Source organism: Nomascus leucogenys, chromosome 16, assembly GCF_006542625.1.
Source record: "Nomascus leucogenys isolate Asia chromosome 16, Asia_NLE_v1, whole genome shotgun sequence".
Lineage (NCBI taxonomy): Eukaryota > Metazoa > Chordata > Mammalia > Primates > Hylobatidae > Nomascus > Nomascus leucogenys.
Window position 1 is genome coordinate 54,767,590 of NC_044396.1, and position 17,625 is coordinate 54,785,214.

The 17,625-nt window shown below is 47.9% G+C and overlaps 1 protein-coding gene and 1 long non-coding RNA gene across 2 annotated transcripts in view; one reads left to right on the forward strand and one right to left on the reverse strand.

Moving 5' to 3' along the window:
* Window positions 1–4,840: 4,840 nt before the first annotated feature.
* KLF10 (Kruppel like factor 10) lies at window positions 4,841–11,802 on the reverse strand. Its single transcript, XM_003256077.3, has 4 exons — window positions 11,607–11,802; window positions 8,218–8,451; window positions 7,202–8,114; window positions 4,841–6,444 (listed from the first exon to the last, which is right to left on the reverse strand). Exons 1-4 carry the CDS (start codon window positions 11,640–11,642, stop codon window positions 6,185–6,187), a joined length of 1,443 nt encoding a protein of 480 aa, XP_003256125.1. The 5' UTR covers window positions 11,643–11,802; the 3' UTR covers window positions 4,841–6,184.
* A 497-nt stretch (window positions 11,803–12,299) lies between these two features.
* Window positions 12,300–17,625, forward strand: part of LOC105739975 — a 30,016-nt gene continuing 24,690 nt past the window's right edge. The window contains exon 1 of the long non-coding RNA XR_001115977.2: window positions 12,300–12,838. This is a non-coding gene — a long non-coding RNA (uncharacterized LOC105739975). The remainder of the gene's footprint in view (window positions 12,839–17,625) is intronic.

Here is a 17,625-nt window from a genome sequence, read left to right on the forward strand (position 1 = left end):
ACTGCCTTCGAGCTGGGACTTTATTTTTTTTTCCAGCCTTTGTACTCAGATTGAAACATAGACTCTTCCTGGCTCTTGAACCTGTTGGCATTTGGACTAGAACTACACTATTGGTTCTTCTGGGTCTCTAGTTGGCTGACTGCTGATCTTGGGACTTCTCAGTCTCCATAATTACATGATCTGATTTCTTTTATTCAGTTTCATATAAGGAATACATATGTATATATGTTCTGTTTGTTCCATTGGTTCTATTTCTCTGGGAGAACCTTAATATACCAGGTCTTTTAATTTGATCAGTACTCTTTCCCTGATACTGACACCTCCAGGGCACAGTTACCTGTGTAAAAAATTAGAGGCAGTGCTCTTTGAAAATGAACTTTGTCATTTCTCAAGCTCTGCTTAAGTTGGTCAGCAAAATGCCAGGACCGGATTAAGGCATCAGAATAAAATTCCCTTAAGGTGTTGCCCAGAAGATCTCGTCTAGTTCCAGGGCTCTGCTGATGTCCAGTGCCCTTGCTGGAAGTCTCCATTTCTGTCTCCGCCTTATTCTGAAAGTCTTCTAAAGAGAAAGGGTAGGGTAAGAGCCAAGGCAACACTTTTCAGCCCTTCCAGGCTGAAGCATTAGACTCACACGAAGGGCCTTAGTGAGCCTAGTGTATGTCTGTCTTGATCAAATTTCTTCCCTGCCCCCTTAAAAATGCAATGAAGAGAATTCAAATGCCATGAGACTCTTTAAGAGTTTGGAAGGTGGAATAAATGGTCCTTCCAGTGCTAGCAAAGAATAATGGGAACAAGAAAAAGGCAATCTTCAGCTTCTCATCTCCTTTTTCTATATCCTGCACGTAACAACTTCCTAGTTGTTCTCCCTCCCTAAAATCGCACAGGCCTCTTCTCGGCTCAACTTTCAGTTTGGCAAAATTGTTAAGCCTGTGCTACGTGTCAGGGACTGTGCTAGATGCTGGTGATGTAGCAGTGAGCTGGACCCACAGGGTGCTTGTCCTCATGAAGTTTTACAGTCAAGGGAAAAAAGACATGAAGTAAAGGGTAATAATGATTATTATGACAGTGGAAATGTCAAGGTAAAAGGGCAGGGAAGGCCAGGTGCGTGGCTCATGCCTGTAATCCCAACACTTTGGGAGGCCAAGGTGGGTGGATCGCCTAAGGTCAGGAGTTCAAGACAAGCCTGGCCAACATGATGAAACCCCATCTCTACTAAAAATACAAAAATAAGCCAGGTGTGGTGGTGGGCACCTGTAATCCCAGCTACTCGGGAGGCTGAGGCAGGAGAATCACTTGAACCTGGGATGCAGAGGTTGCAGTGAGCCGAGATCACACCATTGCACTCCAGGCTGGGCAACAGTGAGACTAGGTCTTGCAGGGGAGGGCGGGAAAGGGTTGGGGGGCAGGGAAAACATTCCCAGCAGAAGACATAGCACATAGGAAGGCTCAGAGCTTGGACACAATGTAGAGTACAAGATGGAAAGTGGTGTGGTGGGAGGTTGGTAGAAGCCTAAAGGTGCATGGTCTTCTAGACCTGCTCGGTCTACTGCAGCAGCCACCAGCCACCTGTGGCTACAGAGCACTTGGAATGAGGCTAGTCCCTACTGAGACTAGACTAGATTTCAAAGATTACCACGAACATTAAATGTTTTTTAAATACAAATTCTAAATTTAAATATAAACTTTTTTTTTTTACTTTTTTGATGTGGCTACTAGAAAATTTCAAATTACATATGGCTCACATTATATATCTATTAGACAGCACTGTTCTAGACCATGTTATAAAACCTAGACTTGACTCTGAGAGCATTGGGAGATTTCTGAAGTGTTTTAAACAGAAAAGTGACATTATCAGGTCTGCATTTTCAAAAGACTCTGTTGTGAGGAGACTGGATAGTAAGAAGACAGGACAGAGGCAGGGAGGCCAGTTAGGGGTGGCTGCACTGGCTTGAGTGAGAGATGCTGGATTAGACAGGATGGCAGCAATGCAGGTAGAAAACACTTTAAAAAAGTAGTTACTAATACCAAACAGCTCTCATTCCAGTGAGAAATGATAGGTTGAACCATATAAAATTTTCATCTTCATTTATTAAAAATGGTTGAATACTGAAAGACCTAACAAGGGCCAAAGATGGAACAACTGAGTCACAGAATAGTAAGTATAGTGTTAGAACTCAAAGAATGAGATAAATATTCAAGTCCATGCTGACATTTAAAAAAACTGAATAAATGGAGAAGAAACAACTCTTACAGAATTCCAACTTAATAAATAATGAGGGAATTAGCATATCACAGTAATAATTGCCCCAGGCAACATTTCCATAAGGATACTAAAATAAACGGGGAAACGTGTAAGTAGAAACAGGTTATCTGCATAATCTTAAAGTATGTCCCTCTACATATTTAATAATTATAAAGAGAAAAATGGTAAATTTACAGTGGAAAATTCCAACAGATATCACCCTAGCCAAAGTGAGTGAGGTTAGCATCACCAGTAATGCATATGGACACCATGTGTTTGTGGGTAAGATGTGCTGAGAAGGGCATTATCACTCTGGGGCATCTTTCCCACATACCCCATAGCCTCAATCTAATCATTAATAAACATCAGACAAACCCACATTAAGGGACGTTCTGCAAAATAACTGACAAGTAATGTTCAAATGACAGGACTGAGGAACTACTACAGATTGGAAGAGGCTACAGAGACATGACAACTAAATGCAGTTTGAGATCCTGCATTAGGTCCTGTAACAGGAAAAAGTAGAAAAGCTAGTAAAAAATTAAGCTAGTAAAAAGGTGTTTCTGCTTCAACTTTTCTTCATTTTAGTATCCTTATGAAAACTTAATAGTATTGTACCAGGTTTAACTTATTAGTTTTGGGCGCCTGTAATCCCAGCTACTCAGGAAGGCTGAGGCAGGAGAATCACTTGAACCCAGCAGGCAGAGTTTGCAGAGAGCTGAGATCATGCCACTGCACACCAGCCTGGGCAACAGAGCGAGACCCTGCCTAAAAAAAAAAAAAAAAAAAAAAAAAGAAAATTAGATCCTGCTTCAACATTCAACTCAAAAACACTAACTCTATTTACAAGATTCCTAAGGAAAGATCTCAGATACCAACTAGGACTGCAAAGAATACAGCCGAAGGGTGGCATAGTTTCATGGGCCACATCATTACAAGGGACTGGGCATTGGGGGAGGCAGAGAATATTTCAGTCATCTTCCTCCATTCCCACTTCTGGAGACCTGCCACCATGAAAAGCTCTAAAGGAAGAGGATGGTCCAGGTGCCCAACACCAAAGCTACACCAGAGGCCAGAATGGCAAAGCCTCTCTCCAGCAGTGTGTCATACTCATGTGGTATTAAGTTTCCAAGAAAAGTAGCAAGAGGTGTACAGATGTCCCGATACACTTGTCCTACAACTGCTGCCAAGTGAGTACACGGTCTCTTACCATGGTGTTTGTTCAACAATGAGGCAGACTCTAGGTCACTGGTTAAGTTGGGCATTGTGGAAGATGTTCTCCTGACCACAAGGGGATTTCAGTGCAAGCTAAAATAGTAATCTACAAAATTATACTCTATGCACCAAGTAGCATTTACAGCCCTTAGTTCTTTCTACTGATGAGCGACTAACAAGTGTTTCTCTTCAGAGGTGGATTACTTTTCATGAGGCTTAAGTACCAATATGTTTATCGCATTTAAGGTATCACTTAATTGTCTAACTTCTAGAGGTAAGCAATTTACTCGCTATTAAGTCAGCCTTTTCATTTGCCACAGCAGTTTCATTGCTTGTAATTATTCACTGAGGTGTTCCCTTTAACTTGAATACTACTTAACAAGATTTTGGTTTTTTGTCCTTGCGATAGTTTGCTGAGAATGATGGTTTCCAGTTTCATCTATGTCCCTACAAAGGACATGAGCTCATCATTTTTTATGGCATCATTCTCAGCAAACTATCGCAAGGACAAAAAACCAAACACCACACGTTCTCACTCATAGGTGGGAACTGAACAATGAGAACACATGGACACAGGAAGGGGAACATCACACTCCGGGGACTGTTGTGGGGTCGGGGGGGGGGAGGGACAGCATTAGGAGATACACCTAATGCTAAATGACAAGTTAATGGGTGCAGCACACCAACATGGCACATGGATACATATGTAACAAACCTGCACATTGTGCACATGTACCCTAAAACTTAAAGTATAATAATAATAAAATTTAAAAAAAACAGAATGTAAAAAAAAAAAAAAAAAAAAAAAAAAGATTTTGTTGAGAGCTGGGGCTATATTTCAACCCCAAATCATCAAAATATTCAAGAATGTTTAAAAATTAGCACTTTGGGAGGCCAAGATGGGCGGATCACTTGAGGTCAGGAGTTTGAGACCAGCCTGGCCAACATGGCAAAACCCCATCTCTACTAATATAAAAATCAGCCGGGCATGGTGGCGCACACCTGTAATCCCAGCTACTCTGGAGGCTGAGGTAGGAGAATCACTTGAATCTGGGAGGCAGAGGTTGTAGTGAGCTGAGATCATGCCACTGCACTCCAGCCTGGGCGACAGAGTGAAACTGCGTCTTGAAAAATAAAAAACAATGTTTAAAAATTAAATGTGTTTTCTTAGAACTGGCTGGTTCACATATTACCTCACCAAATAGATATTTGGCCTCACTTTGTACACTCTCTTAATGGATTCATGTTAAAGACATACTCCTACAGTTCTAAATTTGAATGAGACCCTTAGAGAAATTCAGACACTAAGTCCTTGGATAATATAAATGATCAATGTCAAGGTGAGAGTTGAGAATGGTTTTTAAGAAATGCAATGACCATTCTATATACCAAAGGAAATTCTTTATTGTAAACAAGATATAAAGTACAACAAAAGAAATATTGTGCAAATTGTAAGTCACAAGGATTTTTTTTAATTAAAACTTTTGTTTTCCAAGGGTCCAAGTTTTGATGTCAGAAATCTACACCCAATATACAAAAACAATGTTAAATGGGAAGATATAGTGATGTTTTTCACTATATATTTGAAGCAATTTACTTGTTTTGCCACTGTGTATATCATCCACTATATAACAGAATAAAAGAGAAATACTGTTAACAAAAGTGAATGTTCTAATAATTTTCCTACCCAACTACCTCCACATCCCCAAAAAACTCCTATAAATTAACAGGACAACATTTGTCCACCTGTGAATAATGGTCACTAATTTTCTAATTCAATAAAGCACACATTATATCCTCATAACATAAAGGTACTTTACTGATGACATAAGCCATCTTTTTCAAGAAGTTATCTAAGATTCTTAATATCCCTTCTTTACAATATATATTTCATCTTCAGATTTTTTTTCTAAACAAAGTGCAGTATATCTTAGAGTCTACAGAAAACACATTGGTATACAATTTTCAAATCTACACAAGAAACTGCAGGCAAACTAAAGTTCAAAGCATAATGAAATGCCTAGATACAGTCATTTGTTAAACTTTCAAAACAAAAATGCAAAAACAAATTGTAGCTATGCTTCAAAGCAATTAAATTAAGGAGGATTCCAATTCTTTGGGCCCTCTTAGCAATATACAGTCGTTCAATTCCAAATATTCACAATAGTGTAAAAATGATAGTTCTAGATATATTTAATCACTACATCCACGATGTTGACTAGAAAGACTAGGAGTAATAAAGAAGATAACTCTAGAAAAAGATGACAATATTTGTAATAATACAAACTGATTTTACATCTCCATGTCTGTACCGTAATGTTTATTTCCTTCCAGCCTCCATATTCTTGAAACCAGTGCTTTAGAAGAATCACATTGAAAAGTTGGTCTCAAGTATAAACAGCAAAAGTAAAGTAACAAATATGCACACAGATTCAAAATCTGTGCTACCTGTGTTGACCTCATCTGAAACCTTCAAAAAATATTCAAAGGAATAAAAGCTTTCTCATCTCTCTTATGTGATAAGAAATGAAACCTGCCTTTCTGTGACCTGCCTGTGGCCGAAGCCCTTTTAGTCACCCAACCCAGGCGGGGCCTTCGCGCCAGGCTGTGGAGCTTCTGCTTTAAGCCCACGTTGTGGGGCCACAGACTTGCAGTGGAAGCATTTTTACATCACCACTGGCTCCCGCTGAGACCAAAGTTAGTTCTGACTCTTCACTTTCCGGTCTGTCACTGTGTGGGAGCAGGGGTTGGAGGTAGAGCAATGTCATTTAACTTGCTCACTTCCATCTGCCAGTTTGGTAGCTTCTTGGCTGACAGATGGCGCCGGGCATGCTTGGTCAAATGGTCACTCCTCATGAACCGCCGGTCACACATGGGGCACGCAAATTTCTTCTCACCCGTGTGGGTTCGCCTGTGTCTGGACAGTTCATCAGAACGGGCAAACCTCCTTTCACAACCTTTCCAGCTACAGCTGAAAGGCTTTTCTCCTAAAACAAAGACATACAAATCATTGTTATGCATAAGATTGCTATAAATTATATGTTCAATTCTATCTAAAAGTATATGAGAAGATACATTTTAAATAATAAAAGCTAATAAATCAAACTGTCAAATGAATATGAGATATGTATTGCTCCAATTTCAACTTGTCACTCGATCACATTTACAAAACTCTTCCCCTCATGAAATAAGGCAGCCAGGTGGGGTAGTATGCACCTGTAGTCCCAACTACTCAGAAGGCTGGGGCAGGAGGATAGCTTGAGCCCAGAAGTTTGAGACCAGTTTGGGCAACAGAGCAAGACCTCATCCCTTAAAAAAAGCCAAAAATGAAAAGACTTCCTGACTTCAACTATGATTCAAAGACTTTAAAGATGCCTTATTAAAGTAACTACTCAGACATCTACAGAATCATCATTTGAGAGACTGAAACAAAAGCACATCAATAAAGTGTTTACATACTTATTTTTAAATTATTTGTAGAGATGAGGTCTCAGTATGTCGCACAGGCTGGTTTTGAATTCCTATGCTCAAACAATCCTCCCACCTTGGTCTCCTAAAGTGCAAGGATTATGGCACTCGTGAGCGGCCTCCAATTAAGTCTTTTGGAGGACCTTGCACTGGTAAATACCATCCTCTAAACTAGCTAAGGCAAGTTATTCCTTATCATCCTGGGTTTAAATGTGTGATCACAGCCAAAACCTCTTCATTTAAACACTAAAGACATAAGTAAGAAGTGGCTGGTACCTGTGTGTGTCCTCGTGTGGGCCTTCAGATGGGAACTTTTAAAGTATGTCTTGCCACATCCTGGGTGGCTACAGATGTGACTCCTTATCCTTGATGAATCAATCTGAGGAGTGACTTTTGCTGCTGAAGGGGAAAACCCAGGAGCAGGGGCAATGGGAGAGAGTCTGGTGCCATTCGGGCTCACCACTGGAGGCTTTGAACTCTGCACAACAGGCTGGGGTACCACAAACATGACAGCGCCTTTGGGGACTTGTGTGCCCATGAACACAACAGGGGGGCAAACGGCTGGTGGCTGGCTGGGAGGAGTGCTGGGAACGACTGTTGTCACGACAGGGTTGTTGGCAGGAAGGGGAACCATCTGGCAGATGACCGGCATAGGTGGCACTCCCCCTGCAGATACTGCAGGTGGAGAGACCAACACTGACTTCTGTTGTGGGGACACAGGCGCTGGCTGAGACCTGCAGATGACCGTCTCTGAGGAAGGCACGGAAAAGTCATAAAGTGCAGCACTTGCTTTCTCATCAACATCTGCCACTGTGTTTCTCTCACATTTGGATCTGTTTGGTGACACAGCGGCACATGGTATGTTCTTTCTTGCAGCCTCAACATTTAGGTGGGTTCTTCTTCTAAAAGAATTGTCCTGATAGTTGAGGATGCTGGCTGCTTTCACTGGGCAGGACTGGTGGTTACATAGCTGGGCATCAGCTGTATGACGAATCACACTTGTTGCCTGAGCTTTGGGGAGTTTGGGGGCAGATACTGGGCTCTTTTCTTCCTCTTTGAAAGGTGCAGCAATGTGAGGTTTGGCAGTATCTGAGAGTGACTTGAAGTGTACAGTAGATGGCGCTGGTGCCATCAGATTTGACACTTGAGAGGGTTCAAAGTCAGAAGGACTGTAAGGTGGAGTCAAACACTAAAGAAAAGAGAAATATATAAGCATGAGAAATCTACAGTTTATTATGTAAATTTTAAGAAATTACATAATTTACATCTATCTTAAAAACAGTAATACTTACAAATGCTGGGATTGTATGAAAATCAGGTGTTCCCGGAAGCAGATTCTCTTCCTCTGACAAATCAGATACTGGGGTAACAGGTCTGTTTTCAACGTATTTCTTAAAATCAGACTTCCAACTGCAGCTCATTGACATAAGTGCTTCTACAGCTTCAAAATCACTTTTTTCTGCAGTTTTGTTCCAGGAATACATACTCTCTTTTGGCCTTTCAGAAATCATTTCCATTCTTTCCTCCTATAAAAACAAAAGAGGAACGCTTATAAGCATATTTTTTGTCATCCAAATGACACACAGAAAAATAAGTAAATATTACTATTATTTTTTTTTTTACAACTCACACACCTTTCCAAATTAAAATCAGAAATAATTTTCCTCTCACACTTACTATGATACTAAGGAAGTTCAGCTACACTTGTTAGGTAGGTAACCCAAAACTCACAGTAGAGGCAATAAAATCTTCCTCATTCTTTCTCTTAACATTTAGACTTTAACACTGATATAGCGATATCCGTTCATGGGAAAGAGGCACACCTATTACCATTAAGGGGACTAAGATGAAAATTATCAATGCATTTGTGATCCAAAAAAAGTATTTGGCTAAGAAGAAAAAAACTGTTTTATATAGACTTTCCAGAGTAGCTACCTGCAACTGGAGTCGGACAAAATAACTAAGGGAGGGTGCTGCGAAAAATTGATCTTTTTAAATATTACAGGTACGGTATGAGGTCTTTTGAGGTACAAATTGCTGATAGAAAATAAAAATAGCCAAAACCTTCTAATAAAGACAAAATGTAGTAGAGCTCTGGCCTGTTGTTATGGGTCTGATCTTTGGAAAGTCACTTTGCACTTTGGGATAAAAATCAAAAGATAAGGGATCCTCAGGGTATCTTTCAAGTTAAAATTGTATTATTTAAGATCTAAAATTATTTGATTATTTGATTATGGTAAAGAAAAATCAAGTGAAATACTTAGAAAAAAATTGTTTATTTTGATTAACTTTCAATCTCTTCATATTTGTACTCCCATTTACTGAATCTATTTGACACAATGGTTTGCCATACATAACTACAACATAGCTAATGCAATATTACTAAAAACTGGATAATCAAAAAATTTAATATTCTACTTGGAATTTGCAAAAACCGACTTTAAAAAGTCAGCATAATCAAAGTAGAATCTATTTTAATTCCTTAAAGAACTGCTTGATGACAAAATAACAGCACACGTTTTGCACTTATTTGTAGAACTCATACCTAATGTTTTATAGTAAAGTTCTTTGAACTACGCTAAAAAAAATGGTACTACTCACCATTTCTCCTATTTTCCATTAAAAAAAAACTGTCCAGACTTGTTTGGTCAAAGTAGAGATTGTGTAAAAATACCAAAAAACCTTCTTTACGTTGCAAGGTATTATTCTCAATACTAGTTTTTCAAAAATGCATGATGCCTTCGTGTTGAAATCCTAAGAAAACGAGCCATTGCTCTTGAAATATCGCTAACAATGCAATTGCATAATCGCGCCCGCCTTTATGTAAGCTGCAATGGACAGCGCGCGTGTGTGTAACAGCCCCAAGACGCCAATGCAAAGAAAGGAAAAAAGAAAGGCAGGCGGCAGGGAAGGAGAGCGTGAGCTGGGAAGGACAGGAAGGGAAACAGGGAGGGGAGGAAAGGGAGTGGGGCTGGAGGCAGGAAAGGGAAGCGCGGGCGGAGGCGCGGGCGGGGGAGGCAGACGAGGGGCGGGGGCGGACGGCGGGGGAGATCCTAGCTGGCGGGGACCGACGGATGGGGCCGCCCTAACCTCAATGGGGCTCGCGGGTGAGTCACTGGGAACATTCCTCGCCACTCGCACGTCCCCGCGCCGCTGCCCCCGCCATTGGCCGGCCGGCTCGGCGGCCCGAGCCCGGATTGGCTGTGCGGCCCGCGGCGGGGGCGTGGGCGAGGAGGGGGCGAGGCATGTGAACAAAGCGTGATCAGCGGCTGCTCCGAGAGGCGCAGGAAACGTGAACTGGGAATTGCCGCGCCGTCACCTTTCCCCTACTTCCTGAGCCTGCGGGCCCCCGCCCGCGCCCGACCCGGGGGAGGGGCCGCGGGCGCCGCCGCCAACCGCCCGGCCGTGCGCGCCGGGCCCGCGGAGAGGGGCGGGGCTGCGGGCGCCAGGCTCCGGGAGGCGCCCGCCCCTTCCAGCTCCCCGCGAGCCGCCGTTCCCTTAGGAACCGACAGCGGAGCCGGGCCTCGCTCCCGCCCCTGGCGGAGGCCGGGGCTGGGTCACTCGGGGACGAGAAGCTCCCCGGGCGCACCCGCTCCCGGCCCACCCCCGGCCTCCGCCTCAGATGCGGGAGGAGGAGCCAGGTCCCCGCGGAAACCCGGCCGCCGCCCTCCTCCCGCCGGCAGCCCCCGGGAACCCGGCCGAGCCCTCGGCACTTCCCGCCCACGCGGCCCACGGGACCTCAGACCACCCCGTCTCTCCCTGCAGACGCAGCGCCCCCTCCCCGTGGCTTCCGGCAGCTCCAGGCCCCTCCCGCCGCGCGTCTCCACGGGTTCCCAGACGTGCAGCCCCCACAGGCCCCGGCTCCAGACGCGCGGCCCCCGCGTCTCGCGGCCCAGCTCCCCCCGCCCACCTTCCCGCCCCAGCTGCTGGGTCCCGCTTCCCACCCTCCCGCCTCTTCCAAGGAGTCGTCAGAAGGCGGCCACCTGCCCCTGGGGTAAGAGTCCCCCTCCAGACGTCTGGGGGAGCAAGTCGTTCTCCAGGGCGGTCGGCGGACCCTCGTGTCATCCCCCCGCGCCGACGACAGGCGCCCCTTCCCCCAGCCCCGAGCTATCTGCTGAGCAGCCCCCGTCTTCCAAGCGTGGGTTCAGACCCCCAGGACGGGTAGCCCACTCGCCTCTCCTGTGGACACCCCGCCTCCCGAGTGCTTGCGAGCAGCCCCTTCCTACCCTGGCTCGCGTTCCTGAGCCAGACCGGGCATCTCTCCTCGGTGCCAGGTGAGGGTAGCCCCCTTGTCCCTCCCGCGACTCCCCTTCCACACCGTACCCCAACCTCGCTGCAGGGCAACGGCCCCCTCCCCACTCCTCCCCCGCTCGTCATCCTCCTCCTCACCAGCCCTCTCGGGTCTCCATGCGGAGTGGTCCCTTCCCCTCCTCAGTACATCTAGAGCAAGACCCCTGTCCCCGTCTCAAGATCCCAGCCCCCTGGTTCGACCCCCTCCCCAACACACACGCCCTCACTAATCCCCATAGTCTGCAGGCAGGAAGCCCTTTCCTTCCCCACGACTCCGCTGCAGCCCCGATTCTCAGGCATGGCTGATGTCAGGGGCTCGGGGTTCGCGCCCCCTTTGGCCCCCCAGACAAGACCAGGCGAGGAAGCACAGGGGCATCCCCAAATGACTTACCGCAGTCTGCTGGAGAGAGGCACCGAAGTTGAGCATGGTTGGCTGCTTGGCCGCCGGCGGCAAGCTGACTGGCTGCTAGGCTGCTGACTGCCTGGCCACAGACGGGCGCCCGGAGACACTCGACGACGCTCCCGCCGCCACCGCGCTCAGCGCCGTCTGCCCCCTCCCCATTCAGGTAGCCGCTCAGCCTGCCCCGCGCCGCGGGCGGGGGCGGGGGCGGAGCCTGAGGCCGGCCAATCAACGGCAAAGGTGTGTGAGGCGCCGGCCAATGGGCTCGCGGGGCCACGCGTGATCAGCGACTGCCCGGCAGCGTGAAGCTGGTGTCAGTGGAGCGTGTACACAATCCCCGGCAGCGTGTTCCCTCGGCCCTGCCCCAGGGAACTCCAGAGGCCACCTGATTGAGTGACGCCCCCCGCCCCTCGCCCACCCCTTGTCCACTCCTCGCCCACTCCTTGCCCCTCGTCCCCCGCCCCTGCCTAGAGAGGCGGTGCCGCGGCCGGGGAGGCGCGGCGACGGCAGCGCGCCCCGGCACTGCGGCGGGCCGGCCCCACGTGGGGGGTGGGGAGGGATGCCCGCTCCGCCCCGTCCCTTCCGCGCCGGGCCTCGTCTCAGCCCGCCACGGAGTGGGCGGGACGCCAGGCAGGCGGGGGACGCGGCGGCTGCCAGCCAAGGGGCCGGAGCCAAGAGATTTGCATTGGAAGCGCCATCCTCTTGAGCGGCTGATGAGGAAGCAGAACCCGGTGACCGGCTGAGCTGCATTTCTGAAGCATTTGCTGGGTTTTGCCTCGCTAAGCCTTGGGGAGCAGTGGGGCGCGGGATGGGGGACCCTGTCACGGAGCCGACACCTGCTCGCGCGCCCCTCCCCCGCTCACGCCGTGTCGCGGGCTCGCCCTCCCCATCTGCAGCGCCCGCAGCGCCTGCCCGCCCCGCCCATCCTTCCTCCTGGGCAACCCAGAGGATGGCGTGAGGACTCCTGGAAGCCCCGAGGACCGGACCAGGGGCGTGGTGGGGAGCCGTAGACCTGAGTTTTTATCCTTCTCTGCCGCCGACACTCGGCTGCGGAATCGAGTTTGAGCTCGGTGTAGCTGAAGTTTAAATTGTAGCTGTTTCAAAGGTAGACCCCACCTCACCCCCACCCCTGGACCAAGACCTCTGGAAACGTCCTGCCTGGAAGCCGCTTGTGGGGAGGGTTCTCCTAGGGTCTTCAGGCTCCCGCTGGAGCACGCCTGGAGGTGGGTTTGCCGGCCGTCCCCTGAAACTGGCACCACTACCGCCCCACCCACCCACTCCAGCTGGTGGGAGGCAGGCTGGGTTTCTGAAAGGAAGCCGCCCGTGTTTTGCGCCCGGGGGCTGGGGCTGGGCCTCCTGATCAGGAAAGCCCATGCCCCTGCTTTGGCACGGATTTGCCCCCGTTTGGCCATTTGTGCGCGATCACAGCAGCTGTTGTTGGAGAGGAAGGCAGTGATAACGGGGCTTAAAGCAAATCAGAGATCTTATCCGATTTGGACAGGCTGAATTTAAGGCAAAAATCAGTCTCTTCTGTGAGCACTCACGTCTCTATAACTGAATGAAAGGCTGGTAATGCAAATAGCATTTCTATCCCAATAATCACAGAATGAACATAGGAAGGGAATTAATTGTTTTAGAAACTGCCAATGCTATGCGTATCTTCCGATGGTTTTTTTCTAATATATCTAAGGCCCAGGCTAGCGAACAACAGCAATAATAATGATAATAATACTGTTGGCCAGGACCAGAGAGGCCCAGGGCTGCGGGGATGAGGACGGAATGGCCTCCTGTCACCGCCCCTCCTGAGTCTGCTGGAGAGGCGCCAGCTCAGCAGCCCGGCAGCTCTTCCTGCCTCTCCCCACCCCATGTCCCTGCTTCTGTCTGCGGGGTGTCCCTCACCACAGGCTTCCTTCCGCCTGGGCTGTCCCATCCTGTTGACCCAGCCTGAGGGCTGGAGCAGCTGGCCCTGGACACTGTGGCAGGAGAGGAAGCTCCTGTATGCCCCTCCGGCAGGCCTACCTTCCTTCCTGTCGGGCTCTGCCCTGGGGTGGCTTCTGCCAGACCCTCCAGGCCAGAACCCTGTCCCTTCCTCAGGAATGTGGGGCCTGCTGTCCTGGTTCCCCAGCGGGTTGAGAAGCAGGGAGCGGTCTTGTGAGAGTGATTCAAAACAGGAAAGAAAAGAGAAAAGGGGTAGGAGGAACAGTGTGGTGGTGGCACAATTCCTAGAGATTCAGAGAAAGATGTTTCCCGGGCTCCTCAGACTCAACATATCCAAAACTAGAATTGCTGTTTCTACTCCTTCCCGGATGCATGCCTTGTCTCCTTCCAGCCTTCACCTTCTTTCTCAAAGCCCTGGATCTGATTGGTCCCCAGGACCCAGCAGTTTTGCCTCAGAAATGTCTCTGTTCTCACTTTCCATTTCTACTCTCCAAATGTTGCACTAGATCAGTCTGTCATCAAGTCTTGCTCGGATTAAACAATCTGAAATCCCCCCACCCAACCTCCACCCACACTCCCGCTTATTTTCCACTGCCCAAGTCCACACTGTGACTGGAATGGCTTTTTAAAAGTCATGATCCAATCATAACATTCTCTCCTTAAAAATGATCCATGGCTCCTGTTGCCAGGAGATGAAAGGCCATTCAGTTCTGAGCTATCCAGTCCGCCTCCAACTATAGGACTCTCCCAACCCTCCCCACCTCGTTTTCCACCCAGACTTACCCTTGCCCACAGCCACAGCAAACCGCTTGCTGTTCCTCAAACATATGGTGCATTTTCATGTCTCAGTGCCACATCCTCATTCAGGAAACACTATGTTGCACATGCCTTTGTTCGTTTATCCACTCCATTCGACAACTATTTGTTGAGCATCTACTATGTGTTCCAGGCACTGTTCCAGGGACAGTAGTAGTGAACAAGACAGGCCAGGGGAGGCAAAGATAAGTACACGTCGAATATACACACACAGACACACACACACACACACACACACACAAAAGTACCATGAAGGTGGGTAAGTTGACTGCAGTGCACCAAATTGTAACAGGGTGATAAGACTGTGACTGGGCAACTGGTTTGGTATGAGATATAGGAGAAGCTTGCTCCAAGGAGATGTTTAAGCTGAGAACCTCACGAGAGGATAGGAGGATCCCGGGCAAATGCACCTAAGTAGAGGGAGTAGCTAAGTCTGTCTTACAGCAGGAAGGAGCTGGCCCCGTGGGGTGCAATGTGGCTGGAGGTGCAGAGGGTGTCAGGGAGAGTGGGAGGGGATAAGGTTGGAAAGTAAGGCAGGAGGAGCTAGACTACTGAGGAAGTTATAGGTCATGGTTTGAAATGGGGATTTTCTTTTCTTTTTTTTTTGTTTCTTCAGACGGAGTCTTGCTCTTTCACCAGCCTGGAGTGCAGTGGCGCGATCTTGGCTCACTGAAACCTCCATCTCCCAGGTTCAATCAATTCTCCTGCCTCAGCCTCCTGCGTAGCCGGGACTACAGGCGTGCGCCACCATGCCCAGCTAATTTTTGTATTTTTAGTACAGACGGGGTTACACCATGTTGGCCAGGATGGTCTCAGTCTCTTGACCTCGTGATCTGCCTGCCTCGGCCTCCCAAAGTGCTGGGATTACAGGCATGAGCCACCGTGCCCGGCCGAAATGGGGATTTTCTTTAAAGTGCAAGGGGAGGCCATGTACAAGAAATGTACATTTGCAGCCGGGCGCGGTGGCTCACGCCTGTAATCCCAGCACTTTGGGAGGCTGAGGCAGGCGGATCACGAGGTCAGGAGATTGAGACCACGGTGAAACCCCGTCTCTACTAAAAAATACCAAAAAAAATTAGCCGGGCACAGTGGCAGGTGCCTGTAGTCCCAGCTACTCGGGAGGCTGAGGCAGGAGAATGGTGTGAACCCGGGAGGCGGAGCTTGCAGTGAGCCGAGATCGTGCCACTGCACTCCAGCCTGGGCAACAGGGCGAGACTCTGTCTCGAAAAAAAAAAAAAAAAAAAAAAATGTACATTTGCATCCCTGAAGGCCCCCTTTGCCTTCTTGGCTTTCAAGGTCTTTGTACCACTGTCACTTTGTTGAAGGCTTCCTTCATAACGCCAGGATGAATTGATGGTTCTTCTTTGCTCTCAGCGTACATTGTCCACACCTTCATGCTGGGAGTGGATTAGTTATTTTGCAAGAAACAGTTTTTACGATACTGAATCCTGCCCATGCTCCATCCAGATCTGAACTCCTGAGATGGTGATCATGTATAATCATCTATACTTTTGAACTAGGGTCTTGCACTGTCACCCAGGGTGGAGTGCAGTGGGGTGATCACAATTCACTGAACCCTTAGCCTCCTCTGCTCAAATGATCCTCCCACCCTTGCCTTCTGAGTAGTTGAGACTACAGGTGTGTGCTACCACACTTGGCTGATTTTTTTTTTTTTTTTTGAGACAGAGTCTCACTCTGTTGCCCAGGCTGGAGTGCAGTGGCACAATCTCAGCTCACTGCAACCTCCGCCTCCTGGGTTCAAGTGATTCTCCTGCCTCAGCCTCCGAGTAGCTGGCATTACAGGCACCTGCCACCACACCTAGCTAATTTTTGTATTTTTAGTAGAGACAGGGTTTCACATGTTGGCCAGGCTGGTCTTGAACTCCTGACCTCAAGTGATCCACCTGCCTTGGCCTCCCAAAGTGCTGGGATTAACAGGCGTGAGCCGCTGCACCCAGCCTTGGCTGATTTTTTTTTATTTTTATTTTTTTATTATTTGTAGAGCTTAGGTCTCACTATGTTGACCAGGCTGGTCTTGAACTCCCAGGCTCAAGCAGTTCTCCTGTCTTGGCCTCCCAAAGTGCTTAGATTACAGGCATGAGCCACCACACCCAGCCTATAATCATCTTTTTGATCCAGTATCTGTTCTATACGAAGCACTCAAGATTTTTTTTTTTTATTGGAGAAAGTAATTGTAGATTGTCTCTGAAGACCCACTGGAGTTACAGACAGGATATGTGCAAACGCCTAGGTGGAAGTGTGGGTCCTTCTATGCCTTTCCCTTAGCTTGTGTCATTGCAGGGTCAGACATGGAAAACTGTCATCTTGGGCGTGTATATGGTTTGGATGTGGCTTGGCTCTGTCCCCAAATCTCACCTTGAATTGTAATCCCCATAATCCCCACTTGTCGACGGGGGATCAGATGGGAGGCGACTGGATCATCAGGGCAGTTTCCCCCATGCTATTCTAGTGATAGTGAGTAAGTTCTCATGAGATCTGATGGTTTTATAAGGCGGTTTTCCCTGCTCTTGCTTGTGCTCTGTGCCTCTTCCCCTTCCACCATGATTGTAAGTTTCATGAGGCCTTCCCAGCCATGCAGGACTATGAGTCAATTAAACCTCTTTCCTTTACAGATTACCCAGTCTCGGGCAGTTCTTTATATCAGCGTGAGAACAAACTAATGTAGCATGAGTAAAAGAAAGCTCTTGGGCAGTAGTAAGTAGTACCTCAGATAGATGCTGACCCTTCCTGCTGATGGTACTGGTTTCTCCTTAGATCAGAATAATGAAGGAAGTGAGAGGGGAGCCGACATGTAAAGATTTCTCAGGTCAGTTACAAATGTTAGAACACATTGTACCGACGAGACATCTTCTCTTTGCTCCTTGCAGTCAGTGGGTCTCATCACCATTCATCCATTTGTTGCCCCACCATATGCCAGGTATTAGCTGAACACTGAGGAAAAACCATAAAAATGACACTGTTCCAGTGTTGAAGGAGCTTCCAGTATAGTGGGAGAAGTAAATAGGAGAGCCAGCTGTCACTATAGACTCTGACAAATGCTAAGATAAGTACCTGCCGGTGCCTAGGGAAGGGTCAGGGAAGGCTTCTCCCATTTGATCTGTAAGCTGGGGAAGTAAAGGGATAGAGGTGGAGACTGGAGAGAGCCTTGGGGATTTAGGATGCCCTGGAAATTGTCTGGATCACAGATCTGAGAGGCAGGATGAGGAACTTAGGCTATTAAGGAAAGCAGCCCAGA